The sequence below is a fragment of the Procambarus clarkii genome, chromosome 25, assembly GCF_040958095.1.
Source record: "Procambarus clarkii isolate CNS0578487 chromosome 25, FALCON_Pclarkii_2.0, whole genome shotgun sequence".
In the NCBI taxonomy this organism is placed as follows: domain Eukaryota; kingdom Metazoa; phylum Arthropoda; class Malacostraca; order Decapoda; family Cambaridae; genus Procambarus; species Procambarus clarkii.
Window position 1 is genome coordinate 4,472,215 of NC_091174.1, and position 22,170 is coordinate 4,494,384.

The following is a 22,170-nucleotide window of genomic DNA, read 5'->3' on the forward strand; positions in this document are numbered from 1 at the left end:
TCTTGCTTGGCAGCTTGGTCTTGCCCGGCAGCTTGGTCTGGCCTGACATGCGCAAGCCCAAGAGGACTTCCCTTCCGGAATTGATCAATAAGACGCTAGGAACTTTCGGGGAAATCTTAGCGCAGGTGGCGTGCCTATACTGGTCGTTTTCCTCAACCTAGCTTAGCAGCGCTTATTGAGTACTTGTTTTAAGCCATAAAACATACTGAATGATGTATCTGAATAGTTTACAATGCCTAGAGGGGACAGTCACCGTCATTATGTTAATATTACATTTAATAAATTACTGTAATATTCGGTACACGTAAGCATTAAGGTAAGTGGTGCCAGGGATTGGTTCGTTAGGTGAGCACAGGTCGAACACTGTAAGAACCATAGTAGTAGTAGGCATCCATCAGTCTCAGGAGACTATGGAGTTGCGCTCTGGTTGTCGGTCTGGAGTGACCTCTCCAGGGCGCAAAGCCAGGGTAGAGTGATAAGGGAGAGAAGCTGTTACCCAAGCAGCAACTCCCCCCCCCCCCCCCCGTCCACGGCGCCGAAAGTCTCCAATGGAAAGGCAAACGTCAATACGATTGGTTCCAGCGCCGTCGTAGGAATTAGAGATAGACCATAGGCCTATCTCTAACTTAACAAATCTAATGACATTCTACCTTATGCCTTCGGAAATTAATGTCCTCCTTTTACTATCACCATCATTACATACAGTATTTACCATGTAGTTTTATTTCTGTATAATATTTACACAGTCTGCTTTAACAAATTTAAACCAAATTATCAAATATGTCTACATTTCTTAGTATCACAAATGAGGTTATGTATTAATGCGCCCCTGCATCCTTGACTCACGAGGTGAATTGAATCGACGAATATTTTGGAATCCGGATCTTGCAAGCTATATTCGACGTGAACCTTAGAATAACTGGCCGGGTTTCGTAATATTTTATTAAACAAGTTGCATAGGTTTCAAGCTAAACAAGCCACAGTGTAGGACTAAAAACAGGATATGCTTTTTTCCCCCACAAGGTTATAAACTAATGGAACTGCCTACCCGCCGAAGCTGTAAATGCCAAATCTCTTCTGAACTTTAAACTCTTGCTTGAACTAATTATCAGGACAAATGGAGGAGACCTTTGACAAGTTGCCGGCTTCCTGTCCTCGTCGAGGCCACTAAAGTGTTAGTTAAGAGGGCGCGAAAGATGAACTGTGGCTCGGTAATATAAGTTATTAACAAGTAATATTGTTTAAGACAGGTAATTAAGGTATATAATAATTAAGAGATGTAATGCAGGTGATTAAAACATGTAAAATACAGGTGGTTAAGAGACGTATAATACAGGTGATTAGGGCATATAATACAGGTGATCAATACAAGATCTACTTAAGAAAGGAAATTATTGGTGATTAATACAAGTAATTAAGACAAGCAATACTTCTGATTAAGGTAAATGGTACAAGAAATTCGGATAATACAGATGTTTATGAAAACGAATGGTTAAAACCGAAAGCTAAATAAATAAGAAGCAATGAGAGTGGCTAACACGACATTCAAGTGATTAAGATAGATTAAACAAATAGTTACGACAGATAACACGTGTTTAAGATAAGCAGCCTAGGATGCAATTGAGTGAGACAGATAACTCCTGTGATTCGAGCAATTAACACAATTTTAAATCGTATCAAACAAATGTCTTAAACAGAGTATTTAGTTTCTTAAGTCAGGCAAGACAAAGTATTCATATAAAACATAAGAATAAGAGTTACAGCAATTATCATGAGAGAGGGGATCAACTTTTTCACCGTTTTTCTATCAACAACTCGGCTAGCTACCTGGTCTGCAGACGTGAGAACAACGACACCTATTAATTAAGCATGTTGTGAGTCGTGAGCTTATCGTCATAGAGATAAGTTATCAGCACACTAGTGGTAGGTAAAGGAGAGGAAATGACTGTATCTAGTAAAGTTGAGCTAGGCTATGATGAGAGAGGCGGTCCGGGCTCCTCCTCCTCAGTCTCTCTCTGGCAGTGGTGGGGGTAGGAGCCGACGGTATTTACTCTATATCTCACTCACTAGAATTCTAAGTCATTCTGACTTCCTTCATCGTGGTCTACTACTGCTGCTTGAAATGTGCTATGGTTAGTGGTGGTTAAGGAACAGTTAACACACGTTGTCTGGCTTGTTGGAATATATTATCATGGATGTAATGTAATGCAATCTCTTGTGCACTTGATTATTAAGAAAGGATTATCGTGCTTGTGTCGGATATATTACTGAATGTCTCACCAAAAATGAGGACAAATATCTACAGGAACTAGCCGGAAAGTTGTGGCTTCAGTAATGTTCTAAGTCTGATTACCTCATCTTTTCTATTTATGAGGTGAATATCAATTAGTATTAAAAATATACCCTCCAAAATACCATATTTATTGCGTAGAAAATGTGTTAGAACTAAATAATTTTATAAAACAATTTAGTTATTAATGTATTGGCATAACTATAAATAAATAAATAAATAAATAAATGTTTATTTAGGTAAGGTACATACATACAAGAGATTTTACAAAGTTTGTTGGATTAATAGATAGAGCTAGTACATACAATGCCTAAAGCCACTATTACGCAAAGCGTTTCGGGCAGTATTAGGTCTCTTGAATTAACTTATGGAACAAAAGGATAATAAAAACACATCCTTCGTAAGCAATGGAAATTTAGTTCAGTATATTCTAATACATTCACGTTCAAGGAAATTTGGAAAACACTGAAAGGAAAATCTACGTTGTTTTACAAACTGGAAGTGTCGATACCCATAGAAATAAATTTCGTCTTCAAGTTCAAGTATGTTTATTGAGACAAGAAAAAATACATCTCAAAGAGACCCCAATTTCGTCTTGTATCTAATAGTTTGTATCCTCATAGTTTAAACATTCACACAAAATTTACGAATATGAACATTCTACTCGACGTAAAAAGGTTTTATTTTTGTATTGTTTGCAACGTTATTGTTGTTTAAGATTCAGCTACTGGGAACAAAAAGTTCCAAGTAGCACGGGCTATGGTGAGCCCGTAGTGGACTTACCTGGGCACAGGAGCGGGGCTGTTACCTGTGGTGTTTGCAACGTAATTCCAGAGTAATATACACTTGTAAACAGAGCATGCGGGTACGGGAAAATGTATTCGGCAGGTGCAATATTGCACAAGGAATCGTGAGATGTAGCCCTGATATGTGTGGTAAGTGGAAGGGGACGTTTTCTGACATAAGAATTTGATATGCACACTACACTAAATCAGGATGATTTTCCCGGTTGCAATTCTTTTACCATGTCGTAGCTCAGTCGATTAAGGCAGCGTCTGGGATCTTCTCGGGCGTAGGTTCGAACCCTCGTCACGGCCCTTGTGGATTTGTTCACTTTGATATACGTGCTCGCGTTGAGGCTTCATGTATGATGACTAATATCTATTCATCATCGCTAGAAGTATTATTTATTATCTACTGTGGCGATGGAGACGTTTTATCCAGGGTGTTACAGCAGAAGATGACCACCTTCTCTTAATTGAAATTGAAATTGAAATAAGTTTATTGAGGTAAAATACACACAAAGGGATGAGGTAGCTCAAGCTATTTTCACCCCGTTCAGTACATCGTGTTAATACATACATAGATACACATCACAAACAATAAACGTATTACCGAACATTCTGAGAGATAAACATATACATTTCCTCCTTTACACAAGTAACCTTCTCGTAATGGCGTGACGCAGAGTGGGATGTGTGCGCGTCACTTCTAAGATGAGGTCTGATAAAAGACTTTTTGTGCCCTCTGTAATGCTTTTGCGCTACCGCTCACAGGATAAGTATGGGGTGCACAATAAACTAGCCGTCTTCGGCGGCAACAACACTTAATAAGTCACGTTAAACACTCTTCGGTTTGGCTAGTAACTGTGTTGGCCACCGCGCGGAAAGCCACACTCTTGGCTGGGGGGGACCTCGATAAAGCTAACATTCTTTTTCTCTTGTCTCTATCAGCAATCCAAATGCATAACGTGATTTGTGGATTTGTACTCGCCATGGAGGGACTTGAAGTAGAGGGAGTAGAAATAGCATAAGCTAATCTATCCTTTTGAGATTTTCTTGTCTCAATAATCATACTTGAACTTGAATGCCGAACATCGTCACCAATTTAAAATTCAAAATAGCCTGTAATTAGCCGAATATCTGGTTATCTTCCAATCTCTTATGGTTGTCGGCAATCGCTGGTGGGTTTATATATATTTATATATGTTAGTATATTTAGGTAGCAATCTTTCTTGTAAACATATGTTGTTGAATATGACCGTAAGGGTAAGATTAATGATTCTAACACGAATCTTCTCAATATTTGTTAAGTTTTTTTCACTGTCGAGGGTAATTGAAAAATTAACTCTCCAAAGTTCATTTTGACATTTTATTTATGGTCTGACGCATAGAAGCCTTTCGCAAGAGACTTCTTATATTTTCAAAGATAATTTTGAATACTCTGTTTCATGCCTATATTCGTTTTTGGGTGAGGTGATATGACCTAAATGTTTTTGGGTGAGGTGACAACACGAATCAATGGGTAAAGACAACTTTACATACTCAGAACACGAATCAATGTACAATCAAAACACGCAATGTACGCATTGATTCGTGTTCTGAGTATGTAATATTGTCTTTACCCATTGATTCGTGTTCTGTTGTCTACCCATTCTTTGTTTTCTTACCTCATTTTGGTGACCCTGTCATAGAATTTCAACAAGTATACCTGATATAATTTCCCCTCTGAATTCATGTTGTCCCTCAGTTACAGAATTTGCTCTTTCCCAACATTTAGAATGTAAGAATGTGATATGCGTGTTACTGCTGATACCTGTCTATATCTTAGGCTTCAAGTCTGTTTTAGTTTTGAATATTGGAACTACAGTGGACTTTCTCAAGATGTCTGCAAGCTTTCTATTTTCATGAGTTGTGTTTAATACTCTAATACGTGTGTGTGTGTGTACTCACCTAGTTGTGCTTGCGGGGGGGGGGGTTGAGCTCTGGCTCTTTGGTCCCGCCTCCCAAACCGTCAATCAACTGATGTACAGATTCGCGGTGTATGTGTGTGTGTGTGTGTGTGTGTGTGTGTGTGTGTGTGTGTGTGTGTGTGTGTGTGTGTGTGTGTGTGTGTGTGTGTGTGTGTGTGTGTGTGTATGTGTGTGTGTGTGTGGGTATGGGTGTGTGCGTGTGCCCGCATGCGTACGCACGCGCATACCCCGGATGATGTTTTGACACATCAGGAGTTACTAACGTTCTATGTTCATGTCAAACTCAAGTCATGACAACTATTTAATTGCTTTTTCCCTTCCAATAACTACAATTAATAAATAATTTTTCTTATGCTTATCTCGTTTATTTCTAATGCTTATCTCGTATGTAGCATTATTCTATATTGCCCATGTTCAACACCTGATACCCTTCAACGCTACCTAGTACTCACCAATACCACCAGGTGCCTTACAACATCACCTTGTATCCTAGAACATCTTCTGGTACTCTTCATCACCACCATGTACCCTCCAACATCACCAGGTACCCTCTAATACCACCAGGTACCCTTAAATAGAGTTAAGGACGAAAGTAAACTCAGTATATATATATATCACACACTTGCATGAACCCATAAGTTATATTTAACAAACGTTTGTTAAATATAACTTGCGCGTTCTTGCAAATGTGTGGTAGTAGGTACAGGCACGAGTTTTCCCTAGTAAATATGACTGATAGAAAAATGTGTGTGTCTGATCTGTAACCATCATCTGGCGTCATTGGGAACTAAGTTTCGCAGAAAAGCCGCTCGATTCTCAGTCCTTTTAATGATCTGATGGTGGTCTATTGGTTAGCACACTGGACCGCTACCCGGCTGGCCCAGGTTCGATTTTCTTATAGAGGAAGTGTTCTGTTATATAATCTAGAAGTGGGATTCATTTCTTGGCGTATATCTTGTTGTTTTGCAGTAGAATATTATGCTGTGAGAAAGGAGAAAGTTGGTTTTGATAAGTGGGCAGTCATATACTGGTGTTGTTGAACACTCTAATGGCTTTTGAGTCTTATGTAAATGTAAACATTTATGTAAATGTAAACCATGTAAATGTTTTTTTCCTGCCCGAAACGCTTTGCGTAATAGTGGCTTTAGGCATTGTATGTACTAGCTCCTATCTATAAAGCCAACAAACTTTGTAAAATCTCTTTATGTATGTACCTTTGCCTAAATAAAAATTATTATTATTATTATTATTATTATAATGCTTATTATCTTATATTAAGGGAAATTCATCTTTAGTTATATCTCATCTATATCACATATATAAAAAGGAAGAGCTCTATTTGGTACCCAATCATATAGACGTTGCCACAAATGACTGAGCTGAAAAAGGGACCATGTAAATGTTTACCAACACCCGAAATACCATCTTATATTCACATAGAAAATGGGACAATTCATTTACCAGAAAATGTACCGACATTCGCCATCGTATTTCTTATCGTATAGACATCTTGAGCGATATGTAGCTAGACAACGCTTAACGCTTTTCTTTAGATAACTACTTATTTCCCTGGCAGCTGTTAGATGTGTCATCCTCCGTTATATCCTCGACAGCTGCTACTCTTGGATGTGTCATCTCCGCTAGCGTCAACATGCTCGTCTTTCTTGACTCCTATAGACTTCCCGGACGCTGATGTTTGGAGATAGTGTGTGAGTGGGGCTGAGTATGTGGTGTTATGCGGTTAGTGGAAATAACGCCGACAGTGTTTGTCAACTGGTCAATGTCTGGATAGTCTTTAGGAACTTGGTTATAAATGGGTCTTCAGAGTGTCATATTCAGCCCACATAAGAGTCCCTCGACAGTGTTTGTCAACTGGTCAATGTCTGGATACTCTCTAGGAACTTGGTTATAAATGAGTCTTCAGAGTGCCATATTCAGCCTACATACAACTCCCACGACAGTGTTTGTCAACTGGTCAATGTCTGGATAGTCTTTAGGAACTTGGTTATACAAGAGCCTTTCCGATTGACTTATTCAGCCTACATAAGACTCACACTTGAATATGCAGACCTTGCATAAGTATAATCTGAAAATAAACAAATATAACTAGAAAAGTTCCAAAGAAGGCTTGTTCCAGAGCTGAGAGGACTGATCTATGAGGAAATATTGAGAGAACCGGATCTCACCACAATGGAGGAGAGAAGCAGTGGTGTATCGATATATAAGATTCTAAGGAGAATTGCTAAAGTATGCAAAAGAGCAGCAAAATGAGGGGACAAAGATGGGAATTAGAGAAATGTGTCTCAGTGATGTTAAAAAGAACTTTAGTAAAAGAGTTGTAAATAAACTAAATATGAAAAAAATCGAATGAATAGTCATTGCACAAAATAATAATTAGTTGGAAAGATGGAACCTGGGAGTTGAAGCTCGACCCTAATAACACATAAGTGATAACACACACATATATACACTAATTTGTTGGTGAAAATCTTTTAGCTCTTAAGTTTTATCAGTCAATTTAAAGACATAATTAATTCATAATTGGTCCTTAAATTTAAATGGGCTTTGTTTAGTAATAGCGTTGCTATCTATTTAGACACCCTTCCTTCACCCCATCCTCATGTCCCAGCAAAAGCCTTGTTCTCGTAGCTCTCCTAACAGCAGTACGGTTTATCACAATAGCTCAGATGAACACACTAGTGCAGGTCACCACAATAGCACATGTCAACACAACACCCCATGCTAACAAAACAGCACAATACCAACATAACAACCCGGGCTCATCACAACTGCCCGTGTCAACATAGGCCAACAGACTTATCAGACAACATAGTCATCACAACTGCCCAATGCTAACGAAATAGAATCGGTCAACAAAAGAGCTCATGCTGGTTGATACCTGGTTGTTAACACAACAGCTAACACAAATGCTAACACAACAGTACACACAACAACACAAGTTAACATAACAGCCACCGTCAACGCAACAGCAAAAGTCATTACAACAATCCAGGTCAACACCAACAATAAACAACAACCACAGGTTTTCATTTGCCACTACGTTTTATATACACAGAGAGGCTATGTAAACAAAAAATCAACTCTATTTACTAATCAAGTATTATCTCGTATGTAGCCTACGCTTTAGTAAAAATAATTTGTTGTAGTTTTTAATAGGTCAAACATCCCCCCCTGCCTTCTTACTTATTTTTCGGATGACGTGTAGTGCAGGACACGAGTAGGCTACACTATATCCTGCGACACGGCCAACGTTCTCGGATATGAAGCAGTTGTGCACGCGATTAAGTGTAGGTTAGATCATATAAACCAAAAAGGACAGAATAAATGTAGACGAAATGTAAAGGACGAAATAATGAAGATAGGAGGTGTCCGCTAGCTAGTGGAGGTTGTGGAGGACGCAGTTGAGGCTACAGACTAGACTCGAGGACACATACACTCCAATCTTGTCTGTAATCACGTAACGCGATTCTTGGCGAGCGACGTGTGCAAATGACAGCTATCTGGTTGACCAGACCACACACTAGAAGCTGCTGAAGGGACGACGACGACGTTTCGGTCCGTCCTGGACCATTCTCAATCGACTTGAGAATGGTCCAGGACGGACCGAAACGTCGTCGTCCCTTCACCCTCTAGTGTGTGGTCTGGTCAACATACTTTAGCCACGTTATTGTGACTCCTCGCCTGTACAGCTATCTGGTGCTGCAGTTATTTAAGGTGGCTTAAAGAATACACAATCAATGCAAGTAACCAGAGCACTTCAAGCATGTGAAACCTAACAAGTAAACTTAGGGAAAACGAACAAGAAAACGATAATGAAGACCATTTTGAAAAATGGTAATGGAAGAAGAAGAATAAGTAAATAAAAATAACACATATAAATATAATAAAATAATAAGTAACATAAAAATAATAAAAAATATGTTTTTTGTTAGGACAATTGATATGACTGGAGCCAGAGTGCTGGGCAGGAAGGCGAAGTTTCCTGTTTGTTAAGGGATATACGTGTCACCTCTTGCCCGCACGGAGGACCACTGGCCTCTCCTCTCAGCCCGTTCTTGCCAGCGGTCCCAACGTCAAGAAACTGTCCTACTAAAGTGCCCTATCCAAGCCAACCGGAGGACCGACAAACAGAAAGCGGGACATCTCTTGTTTAGTTCCTCACACACACCTTGTCATTCTCAGTGTTAAGGGTTATTCATGCCCGTGCCACCTCTTGGGTGGCTTAATCTTCATCTGTCAGTTAATTCTCTGTGAACCTGCCTGCCTCTTTTGTCAGTTTCATTACCTGTTCCTTTACTGTTGTTTTCTTCCTGATGTGACTATGAAGCAATTTGCGTTGGGTCTTTGCTTTATTTGCTATGTCATTTTCGTGCTGTCTCTCTGCTTCTCTTCTCACACTGAAGTACTCATTCCTGGCCCTCTGGTATTCTCCATCTTCTATTTGGTATTCTGTTATTTCTGTAGTTTCTCCATGTACTTTGAAGATGCTTTTATACTAAGATGCTTTGAGCGAGTGTGCGTGCGGATGCCTGTGCCACTTTGCCTCTAAATAATCTTTCTCCTGAACTGGATGTGGTTCGAAGAAATTGTCCCTGTTTTCCTTCCTCCACCACATCTCACGACATTGAGGTACAATAATCTTATAAAGACAGCTGCTCCCTTTTTTATATTTTCATTGTACCCTTTGACCAACGTATCTGCCTGTCTGTCTGTCTGTCTGTCATTTCTGTCGTAATAGTTGACAAATGTAATGCACTAGGAAGTGATGTGATGGAGGCAGACTATACGTAATTTCAAATGTAGATATGACAGAGCCCAAATAAAGTCAGGAGCCTATACACCAGTTGATTGGCTGACAGTTGAGAGGCGGGATTAAAGAGCCGAAGTTCAAACCCCTCAAGTACAGTTAGGTTAGTGTACACACACACACACACACACACACACACACACACACACACACATACCGGCCGGCCGAGCAGACAGCACGCTGGGTACGTGATCCTGTACTCACCTAATTGTGCTTGTGGGGGTTGAGCTTTGGCTCTTTGGTCCCGAGGACCATTGTCCTGTGGTCCCGGGTTCGATCCCGGGCGCCGGCGAGAAACGATGGGCAGAGTTTCTTTCACCCTATGCCCCTGTTACCTAGCAGTAAATAGGTACCTGGGATTTAGTCAGCTGTCACGGGCTGCTTCCTGGGGGGGGGGGGAGAAAAAAATAATAATAGTAGAAACAGTTGATTGACAGTTGAGAGGCGGGCCGAAAGAGCAGAGCTCAACCCCCGCAAGCACAACTAGATGAATACACCTTTCTTATACAGTGCATGATTTTGTGAAAACATCCATCTATTTCCTGGTGAACCGTATTCAACAAATGCTAAAACCTTAGTTTTTTCCGTTTCAGTAAATATGCAATGAAGAGGAAAGAATGCTGGATGAAATACCAGATAACGATAAAGATTATAAAGTAAAGACGCTCCTATAAACACTGGTGATTTGCGCAGAAGAACGGTTCCAGAAGATCTACGTCCGTTGTCTAGGGTTGTGGGGAGGGGTTCGACACCAGATCCCTCTGATACCCCTACACCACCACACCTCCCAAACACACTCTCTCAGGACTCACAAACTTGGCGAAATTGCCTTGGCAGAGCGAAGGGGGAAAGGTGGAACCAGACACTCCGCGATAACTACTCTCAGCACCGCTTTGATCACCAAGATGGATTCCACTTCCTCCACGGCCGAGTCAGCGACAGACAAGGTGCCTGATTGGGCAATTGTGTTAACTGCTGTGGCCGCCGTCATCATCTCCATACTAGGATTTTTCGGTGAGTTTGTAAAATGTTTTTTATTCTCCCTCAGTCCCTTACTTCCGGGTGACGACTTAGTAACATTTCTTCCTGGATACCACTGGTTGAAATTTAAATTTAAATTGAAATAAGTTTATTGAGGTAAAATACACATAAAGGGATGAGGTAGCTCAAGCTATTCTCACCCCGTTCAGAACATCGTGTTAATACATACATAGAGACACATCACAAACAATAAACATATTACCAAACATTCTGAGAGATAAACATATACAATTCCTCCTTTACACAAGTAAATACCACTGGTAATTTGATAATAATTATTTATACATAACCTTAAGTGACATGGCAACTCTTAGATATGTCTCCATAACGAAGTAATTTCATATTATATATTTCTCCATACATTTTAGTTAAATCCCAAACTTTTAACATAACCGAAAATTTTGTTTAACATAAATCACACTTAAATCATTAACTGTCGTTAGGTCTCTTAGTGAATCGTATCGCTTTAATATATCTACATTCATGTGTTCTTTTTTTCCTCTCGTATCGGCATCTTGAGTAATATGTAATTGACCTTTTGTTTACCTGAGCGGTGCTTTAGAGTCATCCTGGCTTAGCCTAGCGCCTTATTCTGCTGGTTACTTTCTTACTTTTTATTTGGCGACTTCTTATCACTTATACTTTTCTTGATTTGAGTAATTTTTAAAAACATATTATTAAATAGCTCTGAGTAGTATCTTGGATGATACTATAGTAAAACATATCTATGTTGGATTAATTTGGTAACACTTATTCGCGGAAAAATATGAATTGTCTCAATAAGTAAGGTATTTTTCCTTGTAGGCTTTAACTCGCATCCTAGCTTTAAATGGCAGCTTGCTAAGACTTATTCCTAACTGGAATAAAGTACTGATGATAAAATGCTCAGAATCAGTCTACCATCTGGTTATAGTTCACCCAAATCTGCCTTAAGCTATAGACTTTACTCACAGCAATTTATTGATTTATACCAGCCACCTGTTCTCAATAATGGCAGTACATTGATGACTATCTATTAAACTGTCATATATATATATCAGCGCGCTTCAGAACTATATTTACGATAGGCCATTTTCTATATATGCTTGCTTCAGATATAAATAATTTAACCCATCTATTAACTTTGCCTAACCCCAGTGATAATAAAGCCTAAATTAGTTTAGTTCATTTATTATACACCTAAACGTGGTCTCTGACAACGGGACCCTAACTAAAAGATTTCTCGAGCACTTTAATTTATAACTTTATTTTCCTAAATGCACATTCATTGTATTATATATTTTGGAGACTATTGATTGGCTTTGGTTAGCCTTTGGGCTCAAGGCCTATCGACTGCAAGGGTTATTTTTGATGTAACGAAGCTTGCTAAACAACTTGCAAGAATACTTTAGACTTCATTAAAGTTCAAGACTTAAGTAACCTTTGTGCATTTTCACTAAGAAGGACGCCTATCAGTGTGCATATATTCCTGTCGTTTGATTAGAAGATTGAGCTGTCTATTTATATGTATGCTTCAGGAGCCAGATTCACGAAGCAGTTACGCAAATACGCACATCTTTCCTCAATCTTTTAACGACTTTGGTTACATATATTAAACAGTTTACAAGCATGAAACTTCACAATCACCTGTTGTTATTGTTATAAACAGCCTCCTGGTGCTTCGGAGCTCATTTACTGTTTAATAATTGTAAACACAGCCGCCAAAGATTGAGAAAAGATGTACAGGTTCATAAGTGCTTGCGTAACTGCTTTGTGAATCTGGCCCCAGATCTGTGTATTTTGAATCAGTAGTTGCAATAGATCGCCATCTATGAGTGTGCTTCGGAACTACAGTTGCCGCTAGCGCACCTTCTACGGGTATTCTTAGGAATTATGGTTATGACAGTTGGCTATCTATGAGTGCACCTTCCCCGAAGTAGACTTCTTCTGCCTCCGCAGGAAACCTGTTGACTATCCTGGCGCTGCCCTACCCGACCCGCCTACGGAACGCCGCGACCTATCTGGTGGTGAATCTAGCGGTGGCTGAGGGCATCTTCTGTGTCACCATCCTCCCCATCTCTGCCGCTCACCTCTTCACTCTTTATATGACCAGCGGCAAGCCCCTCTTCGATGACAGGGGATGCAACGTCTTCGTCTTTTTGAGATATGTCAATATCCAGGCCGAGCTCCTCTCTATAGCCGCAATAGCTGTCAACAGGTGGGTTTGGAAATGGGGTTGGCTGAAAAGTTGCTTAATGATAATAATAATAATAATAATAATAATAATTCTTTGTGTTGGGGACAGGAAGCCAGAGTGTATTCATACACGTTAGGCTTTTATCTAGGCCCTTTTTTCATATGTATGTTATCTTATCTTATATTTCCGGCCTTTTCCATTTTGTTAATTAGTTACAAAACTGATCGATTACAAAAATGGAACACTAACTACATATCTTAAGAAGCTGTGGATTTATTTGAACTCCTCTAATGACAGGTTATCTTGAGGTTATCTTGAGATGATTTCGGGGCTTTTTAGTGTCCCCGCGGCCCGGTCCTCGACCAGGCCTCCACCCCCAGGAAGCAGCCCGTGACAGCTGACTAACACCCAGGTACCTATTTTACTGCTAGGTAACAGAGCAAACTCTGCCCATTGTTTCTCGCCGGCGCCTGGGATCGAACCCAGGACCACAGGATCACAAGTCCAGCGTGCTGTCCGCTCGGCCGACCGGCTCCCCGCATGGCGGACAGGAAATGAGGATGCCACATAGAGATGCTGGGAAATGAAGCAGGCTGTCCTTGGGTCTCTTGTTATTCCGATGACCCTGGAACCCAAATCTGTCTGAAAGCCCCTGGCGCTTTCTCGCCAGGGGCCGAGGTTCTCTGGTCCGATAAGGATAAAGTTGCACTGGAGTTCTTGTTAACTGTATGTGTTGTAATGTACTGTTTCCCTGTTTGACTCGCCGAGAAGGTGATGTAGACGAGGGAGGATATGCATATATGGTCCCATGCCAGTTGCATGATATTACTCCCGTCCCCTGTGCCAGGTAAGTCCACTGCGGGCTCACCATAGCCCGTGCTACTTGGAACCTTTTGTTCCGAGTAGCTGAATCTAAAGCAACAACAATAACATGCTCCAGGAGCACAGTGTATTCCCACCTGAGCAACCAGTATGGATAGCAGAATTACAGGATATAAGAAAACGGGTTCTCTAAGGGGCATTGGGTAGTGGTGAGACTCATATTCGACTCCATATTCAAGGTGACTTCGTCCCACCTCGTGAGAAGGTTAGGTAAGGTCGGTGTTTTCTATGAAGCTTTTCAAGGTAAACTAAAATATTCACAATAAATTAGTATGTCACATGTGCACGTATTTAATAAGTCAATATTGACTATACGAAAGTGCGAGAACGGGTTGCACCTTAATTTACATATCTTACCTATGTTAATTTACATATCTTACCTATGTTAACGTGAAACTCATATATAAAATTAAATTCATGAAGTGAAAAACTAAACATGTGTAGGTGGTTCTGAACAGAAAATTATTGAACTCTATAGACTTTGTTCAAATATTTGCGTGGGAACGTTTTTTCCCACTAATTATTGGTTCTTCGTTAACCGCCTTAGCCTCGCGCCCCTTGTTTGCTGGCTCGCCCCCTGGATAATTCTTCACCCTTGTCGGTTTTTCTTATTTTCATTTGCCTTAATTGCATGGGCTAAAAAAGCCATATGGTAGAAAACAAGTTCTCGTTTGATTACGGTTTTATATAGGGTGATAGTATGTTAAAACGTATACATGGGAATACATGTATACGTATATGTATATCTGCCCGAAACGCTTTGCGTAATAGTGGCTTTAGGCATTGTATGTACTAGCTCTATCTATAAATCTATACATTTTTGTAAAACCTCTTGTATGTATGTACCTTACCTGAATAAACATTTATTTATTAATTTTTTTATTTACATACACCGAGAGGAGTACCCCACTTCTCGGTATGTATATGTATTAAAATTTTATACTTTAGTCCTGGATTAAGTTCAGAACTAAAGTATACATGATGGTCAATAAGCTCTAAGCCTTAACCCTCCCGCGGTTGATAGAACAACACCAAGCCTAGCCAAGAAATATTAAACTCATTATAAAAATATGAAATTAGTTTAGTTCATTTATTATGCACCTACTACCCATCCTGTGAGCTATATTAGAAAGGGTTTCAGAGGCATATAATGGGCTGAGGAACTGAACCCCAAGATGTATTGATAAGCAGTTAGTTACAGTCGTGATAAGCTAGTTACATAGTTTAATGTATATAACAACAGTCTTTTGCACCATAATGGGTTCAAAAACTGGACCACAACAATCTCTAAGCTAATCAATTTACATTATGGTGAGCTCGTTACATATAATTTACATGTGTGTATCATGCACCCTTCATCTATCCTATGGACGACGGTGGAAAGTTTACAATCACTTGCATGTACTAGGCAAATTTTGGATATCTAACTACGATAGCTGGTAGAAGCACATAGCGAATTAAGTCATTCAAATTGAAAAGTATAAAACTTAGTAACACTTTCACTTAGTACTTAGTAAGTAACACTTAGTAAGACTTTCTAACCATCCCTAAAACGAGAGGGATGGTTAGAAAGATAGAGATGCGGCATTAGCATGAAGACAATCGACTTGAGAATGGTCCAGGACGGACCGAAACGTCGTTGTCGTCCCTTCACCTTCTAGTGTGTGATCTGCTCAACATACTTCAGCCACGTTATTGTGACTCATCGCCTGCATTAGCATGAAGAATGTACTGTGTTGCCTGAGAGCAACGACCACCACCTGGCGCACGAAAATCTAGGTATTTATGTGCTGGCAGAGGCCTGACGTCACGCTTTTGGTATCCAAATATTTCTCCACAGTCCTTCTGTTATAATTTTCAGGTGCGATTGGATAAAATGGCTAAGAAATAAGGTTTTCATGTGTATTTACAATGTTAAGACAATTTCAAAACATATTGAATAGTTATGATTTTCATATTCAAGGAAAAACAATGATGTTTACTTTTGACTTTAGTTTGCTCTCAAGTTTCCTCTGCCAGCGTGACTCTTTCCTTTCTTTTCCTCTTCTGGTATTTTCCGCGTTTTTTTTTTGTGTTTTGTTGGTTTGTTTACCCTTGCTATTGTAGTTCACATGTTTTGTTTGTGCATGATGCTATTCTCAGTTCCGTCTATGGTAGTTCCCGCATACCTTTATCACAGAGAAAATTTTTGTTGCTGGGCAAATTTGAATCTTATGGATGTCAATTATGTTTAATTAATTTATTTATATACAAGAAGGTACAATAGGTTGTGTATGAAAAATATTTTGATGTAAGTGGTGCATTCTTGCAACGTTACTAACATGTATTATCACATATATTCGGTGATCTAGATGTTCCGTGTAGTGAACATGTCGTATACATGTTTGAGTATTATAGCCGGTGTATTGAAGAGTGACTCACGTGAGTTAGGGCAATATGAGGTGTGTAGTAGATGTTTGACAGATGATAACACGGGAAGTCCTGTTTAGGCTATAGAGGTCCCCCCTCTATAACCAAGGCCGGAGAGGGGGGGGGACCTCTATGACCATGGAAGGGGAGGTACCCATTCGCTTACTAGCCAAACATAACAATGCTTAACCTGTCATATGATTTGTGTGTGAAACAAATACAGGTATACACGTGTATTTAATGAAAATGTGTGTGTGTGTGTGTGCCAATAGGTGTTCGTCTCATGCGTGTTTGAACATGTTAATGTGCCAACGCATGTTTTCTTCCTGTAGATATTGTGCAGGGGGGCATTGACCCCCAAAGCCAACAACAGGTATACATAGATAAGGCGTAATCACAAAAAAACATCTTGAAAATGTGTTAATTCACGAAAACGCTAGAATAATTTGAAACAAAATTAAAATGTTATTCTTAAGAATATATATATGTATCGACTTTTCTCCTCACAAGTGTTTTGATGACTGGTGAGTCCAACACGTGTTTGACAGGTGTTTCTACCGACAGGTGTGTGCTGATCGCTATACCCAAACAATACCCACGCTTGTTTTCTGGGCCTAAGACAGCTGGCCTCATCGCTGCCATCTGGCTGGTATCCGGCTTGGTGATGACAGTACCTCTTCTGGAGGTAGGTACTCTCTCTCTCTCTCTATCTCTATCTCTATCTCTCTCTCTATCTCTCTCTCTCTCTCTCTCTCTCTCTCTCTCTCTCTCTCTCTCTCTCTCTCTCTCTCTCTCTCTCTCTCTCTCTCTCTCTCTCTCTCTCTCTCTCTCTCTCTCTCAGAACCAGTTTATTTCACGAGTTTAGTCTGCCTGACACTCTCGTAACATTAATATAATTAGCCTTTAGCTATCTAAGAGGAAGGGAAGGCTGGACTAATTTCATATTTTTAGACTTCTGGAGGAACAGGAAAAACATTGCCTTGTTTAAGGAAATTCTGTTAAGTTGGTGGCAGAAAGAGAAAGAGACAGTCAGAGGCTACAAATAACAATGACTGGTGTGGCAAGCGTGTGCTGTAAGGCATCTAATATTGTCCCCAATACATGTTAATGGCCTAACCAAGGAAATACACAGGGGTGGAGCCAACTGGGTTTGGGGGCCCCCCTTGGACAAAAACAGGTAAATGGGGCTCCACCCTCTGGTCAGTGTGACTATTCAAATTATAAATATATACATGTGGACAGCTGGTAGGCCCCTAGGCCATGACCTATTTGGCTTATTGATGAATCTGTCCCTGAGTAAACTCGACAAACACATAGACAAACATGTCTATGTTTGTGTGTGGAACAAAGATGCTAAAATGAACTATTTAGAAATCCAACATTCTGCTTGTAACTCATTTTGTATGCATGTACTTTTTCCTAAATAAACGATGCCATTATCATTATCATTAGCTAACATGGGAGAGAACTGTAGGATGCTGCAGGAAACACTAGACTAATGTAGAGCTGGTCTGAGAGTTAGTTAGTCGACTTCAATCCTAGTAAACTTAAGGTAATCAAAGGGGGATAAATTCAGAGACCACAAGGCCAGAATACAATGCAGAATAGGGAGCTTCAGGAATCTGAAAACGATAACGATCTAAGTGAGAGCTTGTTTCTGGGGGCACATACAAACAGAATCATATTAGCGCATAAATAAAGCTATCGCACTTCTAATAGCTTTCAAAAACCTGATCAAGGAGGTTGTTGTTGTTTTAGATTCAGCTACTCGGAACAAAAGTTCCAAGTAGCACGGGCTATGGCGAGCCCGTAGTGGACTTACCTGGCACAGGAGCAGGGCTGTATCTGTTCTTCTGTATGCCTCTCAAGGAGGCATTCCGGGCACTATAAATATCTTGAGGCCAGAACTAAATCTTTACGGGCCATTCATGCCCGTGCCACCTCTTGGGTGGCTTAATCTTTATCAGTCAATCAATCAACTAAATCCGAATGCGGGAAGTCATAAATGGAGTGCCTCGGGGCTCTGTCCTGGAGCCTCTAATGTTCACTATATAAGCCTCTAATGCTCACTATATAAGCCTCTAATGCTCACTATATAAGCCTCTAATGCTCACAATATAAGCCTCTAATGCTCATTATATACTGTACATAAATGTATACAGGACAGTTGTAGAGTATTAGTAAATTTAATGGTGACATTAAATATGACGGGAAATAAATTCACACAAACTGACTTCAAGTTCAAGTATGTTTATTGAGACAAGAAAATACATCTCAAAGGGATAGAGTAGCTTAGGCTATTTCTACCCCCTCCCCCCTCCACTTCAAGTCCCTCAAGGGGCGCACAAAATTCAGTGAGTACAAATACACAAATCACAATACAAGAATCCTGACTTTAAGTGGACGGAAAATTAGTAGGGGTGAAGAATCGTGATTATTAAAGATCGAAAGCCCAGAAGCAGAGTATAAATGTTTGAAATAAAGGCAATTAGGTACAAGGATTTTTAATATTGAAACGATAATAATAAAAAACACTTTTACTGTAATAATATTATGTTCTGTATACACTTTATTCTTGCGCTTCTAAGACCTCACTTGGATCGTGCCCAGTACAATTCTGGGAACCAGTATGGACAAATATAACCTTCACATGGACTAATATGACCTGCCTCACATGGACCAATATAACCTTCCTCACTTGGACCAATATACCTTTTTCACTTGGACCAATATGACCTGCCTCACATGGACCAATATGACCTGCCTCACATGGACCAATATGACCTGCCTCACATGGACCAATATAACCTTCCTCACTTGGACCAATATGACCTGCCTCACATGGACCAATATGACCTGCCTCACATGGACCAATATGACCTGCCTCACATGGACCAATATGACCTGCCTCACATGGACCAATATGACCTGCCTCACATGGACCAATATGACCTGTCTCACATGGACCAATATGACCTGCCTCACATGGACCAATATGACCTGCCTCACATGGACCAATATGACCTTCTTTGGGACCTTCTGAAGATGTATTTAATATACGAAAGTACTTAAGGAAATTTCCTGTTTCATTTTTCCTCCGTGGTCTGACATTGTCATATATATATATCTGACATTGGGGTCAGGTGAAGTCACAGTGAGAGGTTGTGTTAACCGGAGCTCCTGAGTGTTGTGATATTATCATAGCAATATGGAAGTTGTAGTGAAGGACCTGGTGACTCTAGTGGGAGCCCTGAGGACAGAGTTGGACTCTCTGCGGGAGGAGGTGCGTCAGCTTAAAAAACAACGAGAAGTAACGAAGGAGGAGACCAGCAGTAAAGGGACCTCGTCTTGGAGAGTTGCGAAAGACAGGGGCCTTAAGAAGACTTTGATAAAGCCGCCTTCAAACGCCATAGCAACTTCAAATTCATTTGACGTTTTGGAGGACGAGTGCTGTGGAGAGACTGTGGATCGCGCAAAAGGGAAAGCAACGAAGAGAAAGGAAGCGCAGGCCCCTCAGAAAGTAAAGGAAGTACCTAAGCAAACATTAGTTGTGGGAGATTCCCAGATAAGGTATTTGGATAGAACGTTTTGTGCTAGAGATAGGGGGAACAGGTTAAGGGTTTGCTATCCCGGAGCTGGCATTGGTGATATTATAAACAACATGAATGATATTATGGCTGGTAATGGGAACAATCCCATTATTTGCATTAGCGTGGGAGGAAATGATGTTGGTCGAGTCAGGAGTGAGGAACTGATTCAGAGGTATAAAACAGCCATAGAGTTAGTTAGGAGCAAGGGAGGAATCCCGATCATATGTGGCATTCTTCCAAGAAAGGGAGTGGGAAATGAATGGATATCGAGGGCACTTGGTGTCAATTGCCGGCTGGAAAGATATTGCAAATCAAATGCAATATCTTTCATAGACAACTGGGAACACTTCTATGGAAGAAATGAAATGTATGCTCGTGATGGGGTGCATCTATCGAGAGCTGGGGTTGTTGCTGTTGCGAACTCGCTAGAAGAAGTGGTTAGAGGTGTTTGTTTGGGTTTAAACTGTTAGTAGATAGAGGTATGGGAATTGATTTGGAGGAAGGAGGTAATAAAAGTATGTGTTGGTGGGAGAAAGGAATTGGCAAAACGATCAGGGAAAGAGAAGGTCCGCAAAATAACAATTCACTTAGGGTATATTACACTAACAGTAGAAGTCTAAGAAATAAAATTAACGAATTAAATGCTCTTGTCTGCACAGAAAAAATAGATATTATTGCACTTACCGAAACGTGGATGAATGTAGAAAATAGAGAACTATTAGCTGAATATCAAATATATGGATTTAAACTATTTCACACAGATAGATATATTAGACGAGGAGGTGGAGTAGCCATATATGTTAGGGACAATTTAAAATGTAGTCTCAAAGAGGGAATCAAAACAGAGCCACACACAGAAACTATTTGGATTGAATTAAACGAAAAAGCTAATAATATTATAATAGGAGTAATATATAGGCCACCAAATTTAGACAGAATGGAAGCAAAGCATCTATGGGATGAAATATCTAGAGCATCTAGATCTAACAGTATTTATGTCATGGGTGACTTTAATTTTAGCGGAATAAACTGGTTGAACAAAACAGGGAATAGTGAAGCAGAAGATTTTCTAGAATTAATTGACGATTGCTTTCTTACGCAACACATTAAGGAACCAACACGGGAAAATAATATTTTAGATTTAGTGTTAACTAACAGGGAAACGCAAATTAATGACATCGAAATAGGGAGTGAGCTAGGGAGCAGTGATCACAAAGAAATCAGATTTAGCATAGAATGGAATAGACCAGTAGGAGAAAATTCTGTTAAAGTGCCAGATTTTCGAAAAGCTGATTTTAATAGCCTAAGAAATTTTTTGGGTCAAATTGATTGGAAAGGCTTGGGTATGGGGTGTGGGCCGGTCTTGGAGCGAGACATGAACCCAGCGATAGGTGACTTAAATGGGGATTTCGATGTGGATTCAATATATAACTTATTTAAGAATATTCTAAACAAAGCACAGGAACGTAGTATACCATACAAATTGAATAGATCGTATACCAATGACCCAAAGTGGATAACAAAGAATTTGAAGAACCTTATAGGTAAAAAGAGAGCTTGGTACAAAAGGATTAAAAATGGGGAGGTCACTTTAGAACAGGAATTCGTACAACTGGTTAGAAATGTTAAAAAAGAGATAAGGAAAGCAAAAAGAAACTATGAAGTTCGCATAGCAGGGCAAGCAAAGACAAATCCTAAAGGGTTTTTTCAGTTATATCGTACTAAGACTAGGGAAAGGATAAGAACATAAGAACATAAGAACATAAGAACAAAGGCAACTGCAGAAGGCCTGTTGGCCCATACGAGGCAGCTCCTATTTATAACCACCCAATCCCACTCATATACATAAGAACATAAGAACAAAGGTAACTGCAGAAGGCCTATTGGCCCATACGAGGCAGCTCCTATTCTATAACCACCCAATCCCACTCATATACTTGTCCAACCCGTGCTTGAAACAATCGAGGGACCCCACCTCCACAATGTTACGCGGCAATTGGTTCCACAAATCAACAACCCTGTTACTGAACCAGTATTTACCCAAGTCTTTCCTAAATCTAAACTTATCCAATTTATATCCATTGTTTCGTGTTCTGTCCTGTGTTGATACTTTTAATACCCTATTAATATCCCCCCGGTCAATACCCTATTAATATCCCCCCGGTAAATAGGTCCATTAAAAACTGAGACAGGTCAAATAAC

At 40.0% G+C, this 22,170-nt stretch overlaps 1 protein-coding gene across 4 annotated transcripts in view; it reads left to right on the forward strand.

Moving 5' to 3' along the window:
* The first annotated feature begins 1,972 nt into the window (after positions 1-1,972).
* Positions 1,973-22,170, forward strand: part of LOC123756401 (protein trapped in endoderm-1) — a 31,093-nt gene continuing 10,895 nt past the window's right edge. For 2 of the 4 annotated variants that reach the window (XM_045739523.2, XM_069331184.1), the window contains exons 1-4: positions 1,975-2,132; positions 10,464-10,884; positions 12,850-13,108; positions 16,943-17,063. In XM_045739523.2, coding sequence (XP_045595479.1) covers positions 10,776-10,884; positions 12,850-13,108; positions 16,943-17,063 — 489 coding nt within the window. In that variant the 5' untranslated portion in view covers positions 1,975-2,132; positions 10,464-10,775. Of the gene's footprint in view, positions 2,133-2,349; positions 2,375-10,463; positions 10,885-12,849; positions 13,109-16,942; positions 17,064-22,170 lie in introns of those variants that run through there. The other 2 variants (XM_045739524.2, XM_069331183.1) reach the window with 2 other exon arrangements.